Here is a 14,319-nt window from a genome sequence, read left to right as displayed (position 1 = left end):
ATCATGTTCCAAATCCCAGACTACAAACAGAAGAAACCTCCAGGCTATTAGCCTTACATAGATGCCATAATCTAATATATTCTAGAGTGGTTGAAAAGTGTAAAATAAGACCAAGTGACCAAAATCTTAAGGAGAACACCTCTGAAATTGAAATGAAAAATAATTCTAAGAGTAGAAATGTAAGTCATTGCTGAAGTAATACCTGTGTAGATTTCCCTTGTCTTCAATTTCTGTCCCACGTTATTTTCTCATAGTCTGCCTATCAGAAACTTTCATTTATCATTAACCACTAACAACACAGAGCTGCTGCCTATAAACTAAGATGGCTGCCTTGAAGTATTAGAAAAGAATGAGTTTTAAATACACATCTAGAGTTATGTCACTGCCTTCTTAGTGTTTTTCTCACAGCATTCTTTTTAAAATACAGAGACAAATATCTCTTATGCAATGCTTTTTTATGCAATACCCAAAGAAGACTGATGTAAAAATTATCATTAACTAAACAAATGGAATAAAAATCAGAGACAACATATAAACCATAAAAAAATTAATCATACCCGCACTGACAACAGCAACTTGAAAGGATAGATAAGCTTAGGGGCAGTGAGTTTATGTTAATGAAGGAGGAACAATTTGGAAAAGGAGGGTGAGAATGGTTGCACAACTTAAAGAATGTAACCAGTGTCACTGAATTGTACATGTAGAAACTGCTGAATTGAGGTATGTTCTACCATGTATATTTTCAACAAAAAAAATAAATTTGAAAAATCAAATTATTGTATGGTCAAATCTTATTGTCGAAAGCAATACTACCCAAATTTATCAGTAAATTATATAACCTTCGTTATTTGTAAAAATGAGATTAAGGATTGTTGTGAGGATGAAATACTAAAATATATGTGAAAGAACTTTGTAAAAGTTTATTACATTTTTTGATAGTCTAGTGAGAGGCTATCTACTAACTTTCTCAGTGCTTTTTTCACAGCATTATTTTGTAAAATTTAACTTTACAAGTTAAAAATTTTAATTCCAAATGCCTAGTACAGTGCCCAGTGTACAGTAAAAGTTCTATATTTTAACTTAAAAAGTATATGAATAAATGAATGCATATATGAATGAAGAGTGACGCCACACATAAACTAGGATGGAGGAGAAGAGTTAGGGCCAGGCTGTCCTCCTGCTAGGAACATGTCCCAGACTTGGAGGATTCCTTGTTGCCCCTTTTATCTTCTTCAAGCTCCTGGGATCGGGATTCCAGCTTTTGATTTCATTGTGATCATATCCTATCTTGGCTCATCACAAAAAACAGTCTCCAACTCATTTCAGGCTTCTTAAATTTTTTGCCTGCCAGTCAAAAACAACGGGTAAAATGTTTCCTAAGCACCAGTGACAACAATTTTAGAAAGCAAAGAGGCTAGTCACACTAGCAATAAGGTACTTGGTAATAAAAACTATAAGGTACCTAAGAGATAAGCAAGAGAGGTGAATTTTATGTTATATAAATACCCCAATAAAGCTGTTTAAAAAAGAACTTTAGAGAGATAAGTATAAAACTTTATGGAAGAACATAAAAAGAGACCTAAATACACCTAATTCTCACTTATTGACTATCTCGTTATCTGGTATTTTACATTTATGACAATAGTAAAAAATCTATTATCCAACTATCTTGTGCATTAACGGTGTACATCTGGCAGCAACCAGTGCTGAGGTGCGAGGCAAAAGTAACGCTGGCTGTGAAGATTAAGGCTATGTATTAACTTGGCTGGGCCATGATTCTCAGTGGTTTGGCAGTTAAGTAATGATGTAATTTGGCAGATATGTAATAATTTGGCAGTTATGTAATGATGTAGTCATCTTCATTTTGTGATCTGATGTGGTTATCCTCCATTTTCAGATAATACTGATTTTTGCCTAATGACCTGGTCTTTGGAACCTAACCATATTGATAGACGAGGGCTTGGTGTAGAGCTATATCATGGTCACACAAAGTAAGATGCAAAACCATTAAAGGGCAATACTTTGCAAATAAACCTATAAATTCAATGCAGTTTGAAAGAAAATTCAAGACAGTTTTATTGTTGTTTGTTTTTTATGGAATGGACAAGTTGATCCTAAATTCACAATAAAGAACAAAGGGCCAAGCACAGTCAAGATACTTCTGAAGAGGGAGGAGAGCTAACTTTACCAGATATTAAGACTTAACACAAACTTATAGTAATAAAAACAATGGGGTATTAGTATAGGAATAAACACATATACAGAATAGGGAACCAAAAAATATAGCCATACATATGTAAAGGAAATTGTTAAGTGACAAAAGGAAAAGAATGGACTACTAAATATACAGTTCTGGGACAACTGACAATCCAAATTGGGGAAAAAATAGATTTCTAACTCCCACCTCACACAAGTCAATTTGATTAAAGACCTAAATGTAAAGGCAAAACATTAAAACTTTCAATAGAAAATATATATTTATAACCTTCAGGGTTTCTTACAAAAGATATGAAATGCACAAAACATAAAGGAAAATTTGATGGCACTGAAATTTAAAAATTTCTACACAAGTTATCAAAATCAAAGTTAAAAGAGAAGTCACTGACTAAAAAATATCTGCAGTACATATAACCAGCAAGGAATTAGTATCAAGAATATCCAGAATACATAAAGAACCCCCATAAATTAGTAAAAGACAAAGGATCCTATGAAAAAGCAGGCAAAAGAGATGAACAAGTAGTTCAACAAAGTCTAACGAATATGTGAGACGAGTTGGCAGAGAAATGCAAATTAAAATAATGATGAGATACTTCTTCTCTACCATCAGTTTGGCAAAAATTTAAAAGTCAGGGATTACCAAATGTTGGTGAGGATTTGGAGAAAGACTCGCAAACTCTACTGGCAATGAGGTAAACTGCTGCTACAGTTTTGGACAGCAATATCTAGTAAAGTTGACGATACACATATTGTACAAATCAGCAATTCCATTTTTAGATCTATACCCTAGAGAAACTTTTGCTCATGTGCCTAAGGAGACATGTGTAAGGATGTCTGCTGCATTGTTTAAAATGAGAATAAATTAGAAAATAGTTAAACGTCCATCAATAAGGAAGTACATTTAAAAAAAAGGGGGGGGGGCATATTCTTAGAAAATGAAGTATTATATGTAGCAATTAAAATGAACAAATTAGATATGTATGTACCAATATTGCTAAATCTCAACAAGAATTCGTAAAAGTACACTATTATAGCATTTATATGAAAATTTAAGAATAATACATATGGAGTAATTCAAAAAGAATTGAAGAATGTAATAAAAATGAACCAACTACTGATATAGGCCACAACATGAATGAATCTAAAATGAGTGAAAGAAGCCAGACACAAGAGTATATGCCAAATTATTTCATTTATAAGAAGTCCTAGAACCAGCAAAACTAACTTCTGGTGATAGAAAACAGATCGGAGGCTACTGGGGGAAATGGGTACTGACTGCAAAAGGGCATGAGGAAACCCTTTTGGGTTAAGGAAAATGTTTTGTCTACGTATCTTCATTGAGATAGTGATTTACTCGTGTCATCAAACTGAAAATCTGTACATTTCATTTCCTCATTTATTTTTATTTATTCAATAAAATTTATTTCAAAAATAACTGAACATTTTCAAAAATGTATTATGTTGCAGGTTGCAGCCAAAAAATAATCACCAAAAAACCATCACAGATATTTCTATAATCTTACAAATGTTCAATTTGTACTTTTCCTGTTCATATGGCACACGTTAATCCTGTAGCTCATTTCATTCAGATCTTTGTAATATGTGTAACTGTTCATAGTTGAAATGGCATTTCTTCAAGAAGTCACATGGTAGGGTGTCTGGGAGATCTGGAGGCCACTGTTCCAGAAGCAGGACAATCTTTTGAACAGTGTGTGTCCAACCCACATTAGGAAATGTATTTATCAGGAACCTCTGGACTGTGTAACAGAAGTGAAAACAGAGCCTCATCTTGATTGAAAATGGGGTTGTTGGGAGGCTTTTTATAGCTGTAAGAAAAATCATTCATTAGCATGTCCAAGAAATGGTACCACCTATGGTATTTTTTGCAAGAAGGAACTAATGAAGACGTCTGTGCTTCATTTAACACAAAAGGCAATTACTTTTAGTGAATTCCTTGCAAGTTCAATTGTGAAATATTGGTTTTCGGTGCCATCCTATGTGGATGTTATGGTGGTTCATTTTTCTGCTTAAATAAAATGTGGTCTCACGACTGGCAGTCACTTCTTCTCTGTGACCCTGAAAACAGCAGCAAAATGTATATTGCTTTAACTGTCTTCATCAGAGCTTGAAACAAGTTAATATTGTAAGGTTTTATTCTCCATTTATGGAACATGTACCAGATGGTAGGTGGAGTGATGTCTTGCTCAATTTCAACTTCCTGAGACTTCTCTAAAGAGGACGATAAATTTGCCCTTGCTGCCTCCTCTGCACAGGTAGCTATCCTGTGCTCTGTCTTTCAAGATGTACCCTTTCTGCTCCATCTCACTGTACTGATGGTGAACTCTTCTACAACCTAGTTGATGTTCATTCAGGACACCAAATGGTCTTTGACTGCAAGTCACACAATCCGACTCCAATACACAAACTTGAGAAATGTACAGGCAACTCTACAAATCGATGTATGTTACATGTTTATGCATGTTTGTGTGTGTTACTGAGTAAGACATTTTTCAAAGTGTTCAATTTATCACCTAGTACATTGTTTACATATATATATACACAATAGAAAATACATTTATGGAAAGGATACACATCAATTTCCATTTAGCGCTTACCTCTGGGGAGGGAGAGAAATGAATAGGATGAGAAGGAGCAAGAATGGGCTTCAACTGTATCTATAAAGTTTCTTTAAAAAAAAAAAAAAGAACTGAGATAAACATGGCCAAATGTTAATGTATTTTAGATCTGAGTATATATGTATTTGTTATACTATTCTCTGCAATTTTCTGAATGTTTGATGTCGTTCAACATACTACATCTTTAGGAAAGATGTAGCTTCCTCAGGAAAAAAAGTATCAAAAGGAAAAGACCTACAATGGTGGCTCTTTCAGCTTACACACAATGGACTTATATAACAGAGGCATACTTCGGCCAACGGGGAGGAGTTAGGACAAGGAAAAGCTGACTGTGAGAACAAAATTGGGGCTGGGAGAGCAATAGGAGTCCACCCACCCTCCACATCATCCCGAAAACCTCTAGTCTTGCTCTGGGGATCAAGGAGAACAAAGTGGGTGGGGGAAGAGAGAAGGCGCAGGTGTCAGGAAGCACTAGGGTCTATAACACTAAGAATTAAAAAAAAAAGGAAGAGACGAAAATAGAAGTTTAGCAGCTAAGAAGGACAAGAGAATCAATCGTTCCAGGATGGTAGTTTAGATATAAAATAGCCAACATGATAAATGTATGGTAGTCAGGGTTCAACAAGCCAAGTTTGTCTTTTTTTTTTTTTTTTAAACAATCTTTTATTTTAGTGAATGATGCCATTTTAGGCTCTGGGGATAAGAAGAAGAAATCGTAGGCCTTAAATGATTTGCAAGCATGCTTTGGAGACAAAAAACACATAAAACATACATACACAACAATAAAAAATTTATTGAGTGCCTTCTCTGGGCCAAGCAGCATTCAAAGCACTTTATGTATTAACTCATTGAATTCTCACAACAAACTTATGAAGTATGGACTATTAATAGTCCTACTGTTTTATAGATGAAGAAACAGATATAGAGATTTTATACCTGCAATATTTGAAAACCAAGAACACAAAACTAGTAAGTGGCAGAGTCAGGATCTGGACACAGGCAGCCTAGCCTGGCTATTTAACTGTGATGCTTTTAGTTTACAATAAACATACTATAAAGCCCCTAAATCTACAGTGCTTGAATCTAGGCTTGAATTGTGACCCTAACACCTATGACCTGGGTGTATGCACAGATCCTTCAACTTGTCTGAACTTGTGAACTTGTCTGAATCTGCCTATTTCAGTTTTGTGGAAATTCTCAGGTGATGTAATAGATATAATTGTTTTATGATTATAAATGAGCACAAAAATGTGACAAGGATCTGCCTTGCATCATCCATCCCTCCAGATCTCTCAATTTTTATATCTAAGACCACCTGACTAGCAACTACAGGCTCAACCCCAGTCCCCAAACCACTCCTGGCCTTCATCGGAAGGATTTAAGAAGTTTTCGGTAATTCAGCAATTGGCTTTAATCCTTGTTCTAAAACTTATTCCCTAGTTCTAGTTCTGCTTTGTTCCCCTGTACTGTTCCCAGTCCTAAAGAGTATGAGGTAGGTATTATTATACTACCTATTTCACAAATGAAGAAACTGATACAGAGAGGTTAAAATGCCTAAGGTCATTTCAGAACTAGGATACAAACCTACATCAGCTGACTCTAAGGCCATTATTTTCCCTCTATAACAAGCAGTTTTCGAGCTGCGTTCCCAAGATTCCATGCAGACTAAAGGGCTGCCAAGGAGACAGGAGAGACGGAAGGGTTATGGCTCACCTCACTTTTACAGATAGTTATAACGTAATGACTGGCACACACTCTTTGGATGTCCTGTACTTCTTTTTTTGTCTGCCTGCCTGCTTTCCTGGGCTTCCTTCTCCTATAACTGAATCTGAATCCAGTCACATCCCATGACAGCCACCTCTTTGGTGTATATATTTTCTTCCCAGTTTGCCCCAGCATGGTTCCACTAATCCTTTCACTCCCAGCCCTCCCCAAAAATAACAGGTATTAGTCATAGGTCATTTTAGAAATGGCCACACTATGGAAGTAGAGACTAATATGGCTCAGACAATCTAAAGTGCTAGATAATCCCCCAAATCATTTGCCATTAAATTTAACTTTAGCAAAATACTCATATTTCAATAAAATTCATTATTCATACCAACTATGAAGTACACTATTCTAGAATAATCTGCAATATTTTAAACCAAGTGAAGTCATACTAAAAAGGCCTAAGCTGAAAAGCTACAAAGCTCCCTTAATTTTCTTCCTTGCTGAGTTTTATGAGTTCTACCACATGATGTTGATTTCTGAAAGGTGACAGTATAATAGGTATGTGATAATGTAATCCTGCTGAAAGCGAAGTACCCTTGTAAATATTAAAACTAGTATTTTTAATTTATTTATCACACCCATATACTCACATAGCTTATGATGACACCAAACAGAATGGTTTGTGAGGATGGCTATAAAACAGTCCTGTTTATTTCAATTAATGAAAAAAAAAAAAAAAAGTTACTGAGTCATAACCTGAAATATCAACAGTGCCCTTCAGTATGACACTCTGAATCTTCTTCATGTCATTAGCAAGGTAAAGTACAATAAATATTACTACCTTGCAGTACTATGAATATTCAGCACACATCCTTTTTGAAGCTAGATAATTAAACACCCTGGATGTGCTGCTATTGTGTTTCTCAAAATACAGTCCATAGACCACTTCCCAGAAAACTCTTCAGGGGTGTTATTTACACAATGATTTCTGGGCCCCATGAGCAGCCTGAGGAATCAAAACTTCTATGGTAGACCAAGAAATTTACATTTTTAACAAGCTCTCCCAGGTATTTCTTAGGTATGTTAAAATTGGTGTAGATCCTTCCTAATTTGTCTTTATAATTTAAAAGAGAGAATAGTTAAAACAAAAAACCTTTCATTAATTTTGCTGATATTTAAAATTTCACACACATAAAGTATTTCTTAGTATAATGTGTCCCTGTAGGACAAGCATTCTTTAATAACTGAGAATTCTAAGGGGACAATATTGTTTATAATACCACCCTCAAAAGCATTATGTGAAAGTAAATTTTCACCTTTTAGGAAGAGTTTTAGGATGCTGAAGGAGTTCTTAACCAAGGGTCAATGATAAACTAACTAGTCTTCACTCAATTTAGCAGTCCACACAGTTTATTCAGCAATATAACAAGAAAGAACCTCCACCATCATAGACAAAGTAGATATAGGAAGGACCTATGGGGTACATTCTTCATACAGACTAACAGATAATTTAGGTTTCACAACATGTACCAGGCATGATTTGTCACATAACAAAAGCCATTCATTCCCCACTTCTATCTTCCTGGTTTTATTACCAGAGGCAATATGCCCTGCGCAGGCAATGTCAACCCTGTCCCTTTCTGCCAGGCTTTCCCAGGCTCCCTTGTAAACCAGTACTGACTAATGAGATGTAAGAAGAAATCTTCTGGGGATTTTGAGATTTTCTTCCCAAATAAAGGGACAAAAGGCTTAAAAGGAGAAAGTCTTTTGCCCCCTAATCCCAGCCTTTCATTGGGATTGAAATGTCTGAAGCAGCAACAAGCCATATTATTATACTCATGAGAAAAACAAACATGAGGACAAAACGCCAACATAAGGATCCCAGAGAGGAAGAATAGAAAGAACCTGGGTCCTTGATAACATTGTTGAGCTGTTACCTAACCATTTACTTTTTAAATCATTCAGTGACCTCAGAGATGTTTTCAATAGCCTTTTCTAATTTGCTTAACCCCAATTCTAGTTCCACGATTCTTATGAACAAGTGAAGGCCAGAAAGTGGCCAAAGTCCAGCAAGACCCTCTGAATTCTAAGACAGATGGTTCCCCTAGACTGTTCATGACATATATGTAGATAGGGCTGATGACTCTTCCTGTGACATACCTTAGAGTACAGGGACTTTCCCCCTTCCATGGTTAGGACAATGTAAGTCTACTCACCACCAAGACAGGACAGTCCTTGCTTATGAAGAGTCTTGCTGCATGTTTTTGTGTAAACTGTGTAGGTGTTGCCTGATAGAATATGACTTCTCTTACAATGACCAATAATGTCACAGCCACACTGAAGATGGGTCAAACAGAGTCAATGATGAATTCATGGAATATATGAATATATGGTTGTGTGTGTGTGTACATATATCATCATTACTGATCAATATATAAGATGTCGAATTTATAACAACATAGCTTCTTATTAAAGTGTAAAATGTCTAGTTGTTTTAAATAATCTAGGATCCAGCTACAGTTGAGGATGCTCTTCCATAAACGTTATCACTAGAAGTATCATTATGGAGTCTCCTCTCTAGGACTAACTTGTCATATGTCAATAATTAGGCTGTGGAACCTTTAGGAGGGGGTATGCTAGTCCCAAAACATCATTTACAGGGAGCAGGATTAGTTTGGTTCTAGATGAACAGTCTGGGTGGAATACTGACTTAATTCATGCTGAACAAAATATGCCCAGGCCACGGAAGCAGATCCAAAGTAGTGACAGCGTGGGTCATATCCAGAAATGACTTATTTTTCATCTCTCTTGCGGTACTAACATAAAAGCTTCTAGAGTCTCCATGACTTTGACTGTTTATAAACAGTTACTTACTTTGGCCAAGTTTTTTGTTTAAGGTTTTGTCTGTGCTGGTCAAGACTAATTGTAATGCAGGGTTAAAACCAGCTACTCTGGATTCATGTATCCTTCTTCTAACCAGGGGTGGACCCAGAAGAAATGGGTGGCAAGCTTTTTCAAAGGTCCACCTGGTGAGATTTTGGGGTGCCCACTCAAGTGGGAAAGACCAAGGAAGAACAACGCTTCTACTTGTAGGATTATCTGGGTAACACTCAGGGCAATAATCAGCTCTGTTAATACGGTCTAAGAAGACTTGGTAACATTCATTTGCAACAAGTTCGGTTTGGTACAACCAATGGCCTAGTTCTAAACTAGGGAACCACTGCTGTCCACAGTCAGGGCAATGTGAATTATCTGAGAACATCTGGGCCTCGAAAGACAATACGGAGGAAGCAATGTAACAGCAAGAGGCAACAATGGCAAAGAGAGACACCCAAATAACCAGTCCTATTACAGGTTTGGTTTAGCAATTTCTCAGTCCAATCTACATTAACTTGGGAGAGAATTAAATTTGGCTTGCACCTCCGTGCAACTCTTCAATTTCGTCGTCTATTTTTCACTCAATTGTAACTCAGTCTCTGAACTCAGGGACCCGATGCAGTCTATAATGTTGTGAGTCACTTACTAGCAGCACAGATCTCAGAGTATCTCCTTCAAATCTCAGCTTCTCAAGAAAAGACAGGGCTCTAGTATGAATTAGTTTTTGTTGCACGTTATCAGTTGGTGGTGGTGTCACACAGAGGCACTTGGCTTACTCTGCTTTGTCGGTAAGGTTAATATATCTACTTGGTGAAACAGAGGAACTGACAGGTCCAATGGGTCTTTTGTTGGTGCTGGCACTCCTGCCGTTGTAATACACGTACCCAAATCTCAAGGTGCTGGCACTTTAGCAATGTAGGCAGGTCAGGAAAACCTGGTAGAGAGAGTCCTCTTGAGCGTGGATCCAATGACGTTTTTCTTGAGAGGACCTTAATCAGGACCCAGTCACAGGAAGTAGCTGATGGTGAGTTGGCTGGAGAGTCTGGGTATGCTTCACACACCTGTAAATGATAAAACTTCAGAGGACTCATATGGGCTTTGTAGTTGCTCACAGTATTATTATTAGAAACATGCATTTGGCATTTATTTGGATAAGTCAAGGTGGATGAGAATTGTCTTAAGGGTTCCCTCATGACAATTTAATATGGGTTCAAATCAATATATCTGTTGGGAGTTATGCTTATTTGGCACTAATAAGAGTTTTCGTTTATTTAAGATTTGTACTAGCACTAGCTTAATTTTCTTTAGGACAATATTCCTTTTTTTTTTTACTGCTTTTTACACTTTGGGAATAGTAAGGTCTGTGTAAATCAAGTTTAATCTGGTAAAACTTTGGTATTTCTTATATACCTCTTCTGTGAAATGGGTACCATATGTAGCATTCCCAGTGTGGGACAATATCATATGTTTATCTTAATGATGGTGACAGTTAGGCTTTCAAAAATAAGCTCAATCTGCCCAGGTAAAAAAGCTTACAAAATTATTAGATAATATTCTTAATAGCTAACCAAAGGAAGTCCTTTTGAAGGATGAAGAAGAAACCAAGTAGGGCAGGTCTCATTGCCTCATGATTGAAAGTTTGAGAAGGCAAGTAGAACAAACAGTCCTGAGCTACTCTAGTAAATCAGTTGGAATTTGTAGATGCTATCATCATCTCTGTACTCCTCCATGACACTGAATGTAACATGTAAGTAAGGTGGGATAATACGCTGTATGGAATACTAGATGGCTGCCTAGGGAGCGCCACAGATAATCAGAATGCACCGTATACCCTTTCTCCAGTATTCTTTTTGTGAATTCAGGGCTTGATCCTATGAGAGTACTAAGGAACATCGGAGAGGGCATGGGTGTTATCAAAACAACAACAGAGATTTAGCCTGAAAAGCAGAGAGAGTTATAGCCTTAGTTGTGGTCAGCCAAAGCACTTTCTATATAGGCTAGTTCTATGATTCCAAGATTTTAAAATGAAAAGTTTAAGAGGCAACTAAGAGCCTCTGACAGTGCTGAATATGCGGCCCATAATTTGATGGGAGCCTCAGATGAGGTAAAATAGAGTGTCACTGTAGATACTGATGGTAATAATGCATGGATGAAGGCCACCAATTCAGCTCCTTAAGCAGAGCGGACAGAAGGTAGAGTTCCTGGCTCGATGATTTCATACTTGGTGATGGCATAGGCTATAACAGATTCCCCTGAGGCTCTTGTTGTCAACAACCATCAGGGTAAAGGTTTCAGTTGTTGAATTGGGAAACCTTTAGTGTCTAGTCATGGTACAGACAGGCAGTGAATAAAACCCATACAATCTTGGAGCTCGTAAAACAAAGAAATTAGGGGTAAAATTGTGAGACTAAGTCTGACATTAAAAATATAAAGAATTTTGGAATTTGAAGGTGATACCCAGGAAATGCAATTAAAAGCACAACTAGATTAACATTTTACATCCACCAGACTCGCAAAAATGAACAAATCTGACAAATGGGTGCTGCTGCACATGCTCTAGGCAAAAACACCCCTCCCAGGTCTCATCTCCATTGACAGAAGTCAAGAGGAAGCCCCAAAGCTCCAAGAACTCAGAATAAGTTCACACTTTCCCCAACCTTCACTCCTTCAACATCAAGAGTCAAGCAAGCACCAGAGCTCCAAGTGTTCCTGAAATCAAGAGATTTGTTCCATACATTCCAGACAAGACCATCCCTCCTCTACTCCGCCACACCACCACGGGCAGGAGTCAAGAAGAGGTCTCAGAGACTAAGTGCTCATAATACTACCAATCATTACCATCTTCCTCCCTCATTCCTTAGCCTCAATGCTACTGAGGGGGCCCCAGAAATGCTCCTGAGAAAACTCCCAATCCTGCTCCTTCCAAAATTCACAGCTTCACTACTATTCTCTGCTTGACAGCACGGGGACCAGTATCATCATACTGTGTATTTATGTCAATCACCACACGAAGCATAGGACTTCCTGGTCATCCCTTACTCCTCCATCCCCTCAGGTCTAATCCCCATATGGCTTTAAGAGCAGTGAGATAACACCCCCTCCCCTTGTTTTATTTTTCTATAAAACATGTACCACCATTTGATACACATATTTAGCTAATTGTCTAAAATCACTCCCTAAAACAGCAGGGATTTAGTTACTGCTGTTAAGTGCTCAACAAATATTTGTTCAATGACTAGATGGCAAAAATAAAGAGCAACTTGAATCTTTACATTGTCATGATAGGAGTGGAAATTAGTACAACCACTTTTGAATTAATGTGGCATTATCTTGAAAAGCTGAAAATGTGTAACTCCTAAAACTCAACAGTTCTTCTCTACTCTAGACAAGCTTGCACAAGTGCATCTAAAAATATGAATAAAAATATTTGTGGTAGCACCGTATATAATAGCAATAACAAGAAAAAAAAAGTCAAAATGTGTGAACATAATGGATATATAAACTGTAGTATAGAGATACAATGCGGTACTATACATAAAAACACAGATGAAACTCAAGAATATGACGTTGAGCCCCCAACCCCCCAAAAAAGTAGAAGAATATAGACATATGCTCTTACATAAGGTTTCAAAAGCTTGTAAAGTTAAATAATATAGTCTTTAGGGATAAGTATGAAACAAAACTAAAAGGAAAAGGACAAGCACAAAAAACAGGAAAATTATTACCTTTGATGGGAGAGGGAAAGGGATGGGATCAGGAAGGACATACAGGATACGTCAATGATCATCTTAATTATTTTCTCTTTAACTGGACGGAGGTAAAAGAATGTTCACTGCATCATATATCCTAATAGGTTACATAACCTCTAGTCAATACTTTATAATTTAAAAAAACATTGAAGACTGTTGACACGGCAAATGTTTTGTTACCTATATACTTACCACAATAGAAATAACTAAATAATGAGAAAAAAAAAAAGGAGTAGAGCGTAAACAGTCCTGGGGATACAGAAAGAGATTAAGGCAAAACCAAATTCTAACAATGCAGCCCAGAAGAGCAGCAGCAGTTACTTTGCTCAGAGGCAAAGATGACGACTGATGTAATGGGATAAAAAAGAGCCCTATAAAAGGATACGGAACTTGGCTTTTCTCATGAAATTGTAAGCAGCCACCTGTTCCATAAAAATAAGAGAGGCCTACCTAATGCTGGTATGGAAAAGAAAGTTTATCTTGGAAAAGAGAAGGCAGCCTCCCATTCCTCTTACTCAGAGAAGTGAGAATAGGATGATTAGTTAAATTTAGTAGGTGCTTTTCTAATGAAGTAGAACCAAAAATTCACTGGGAGTAATAACCAGCCACGGTTAGGAAGGAATGCATCTGTGTGCAGGAACGTTGCTGTTTCATATGGTAACTCTGCGGAAATTAGAAAAAGGCACCCTTCTCCCAGGCAAATTGCAGCCCAGAGAACCTCACTTCATCAAGTCTTCAACAGCACACAGCGACCCTTTGTCTCTAACAGCATTGTAATGACAATAGTTAACATTTACTGAGTGCCACTTTCTAAGTACTTCACATGTATTAACTCATTTAAATCTTAAAAAAAAAGTCAAGAGGCATTATTGTCCCCATTTTATGGTTAAGGAAACAGGTTACGCAATTTGCCTGAGGCCACACAGGTAGCTGTAGGGGAGCCAGGATTTGAATCCAGACAGACTGGTTCCAGAGCCTGAACTCTTGTAAGATACTGCCTTTCTGAAGCAGTAATTGTTAGTTAAGCTTTAGAAAATGCATTGCACAAGGTGTTTGACAAGCTCCAAGAGGCTCTACAACTGTGTGTACGTATATATTGGGGTAGGAAAAATCACCCCTTATAATTT

The 14,319-nt window shown here is 37.1% G+C and overlaps 1 protein-coding gene across 12 annotated transcripts in view; it reads right to left on the bottom strand.

Annotated features, from left to right (window-relative positions):
- TOR1AIP2 (torsin 1A interacting protein 2) overlaps positions 1–14,319 on the bottom strand; it is a 48,275-nt gene that overhangs the window by 23,602 nt on the left and 10,354 nt on the right. For 3 of the 12 annotated variants that reach the window (XM_064276570.1, XM_064276571.1, XM_064276567.1), the window contains 2 exons: positions 13,169–13,250; positions 10,328–10,504 (listed from right to left, as the gene is read on the bottom strand). The exons of 2 other annotated variants lie outside the window; for them this stretch is intronic. Coding sequence is in view for 1 of the 10 variants with exons in the window: in XM_064276573.1 (XP_064132643.1) it covers positions 9,433–9,828 (396 nt within the window). In the remaining 9 variants the exon portion in view is untranslated. 7 more of the 12 variants (XM_023549221.2, XM_023549223.2, XM_010590974.3 and 4 more) reach the window with 5 other exon arrangements.

Source organism: Loxodonta africana, chromosome 25 (genome assembly GCF_030014295.1).
Source record: "Loxodonta africana isolate mLoxAfr1 chromosome 25, mLoxAfr1.hap2, whole genome shotgun sequence".
Classification (NCBI taxonomy): Eukaryota; Metazoa; Chordata; class Mammalia; order Proboscidea; family Elephantidae; genus Loxodonta; species Loxodonta africana.
Note: the sequence above shows the minus strand (reverse complement) of the source record. Positions and strands in the feature narration are given on the sequence as shown.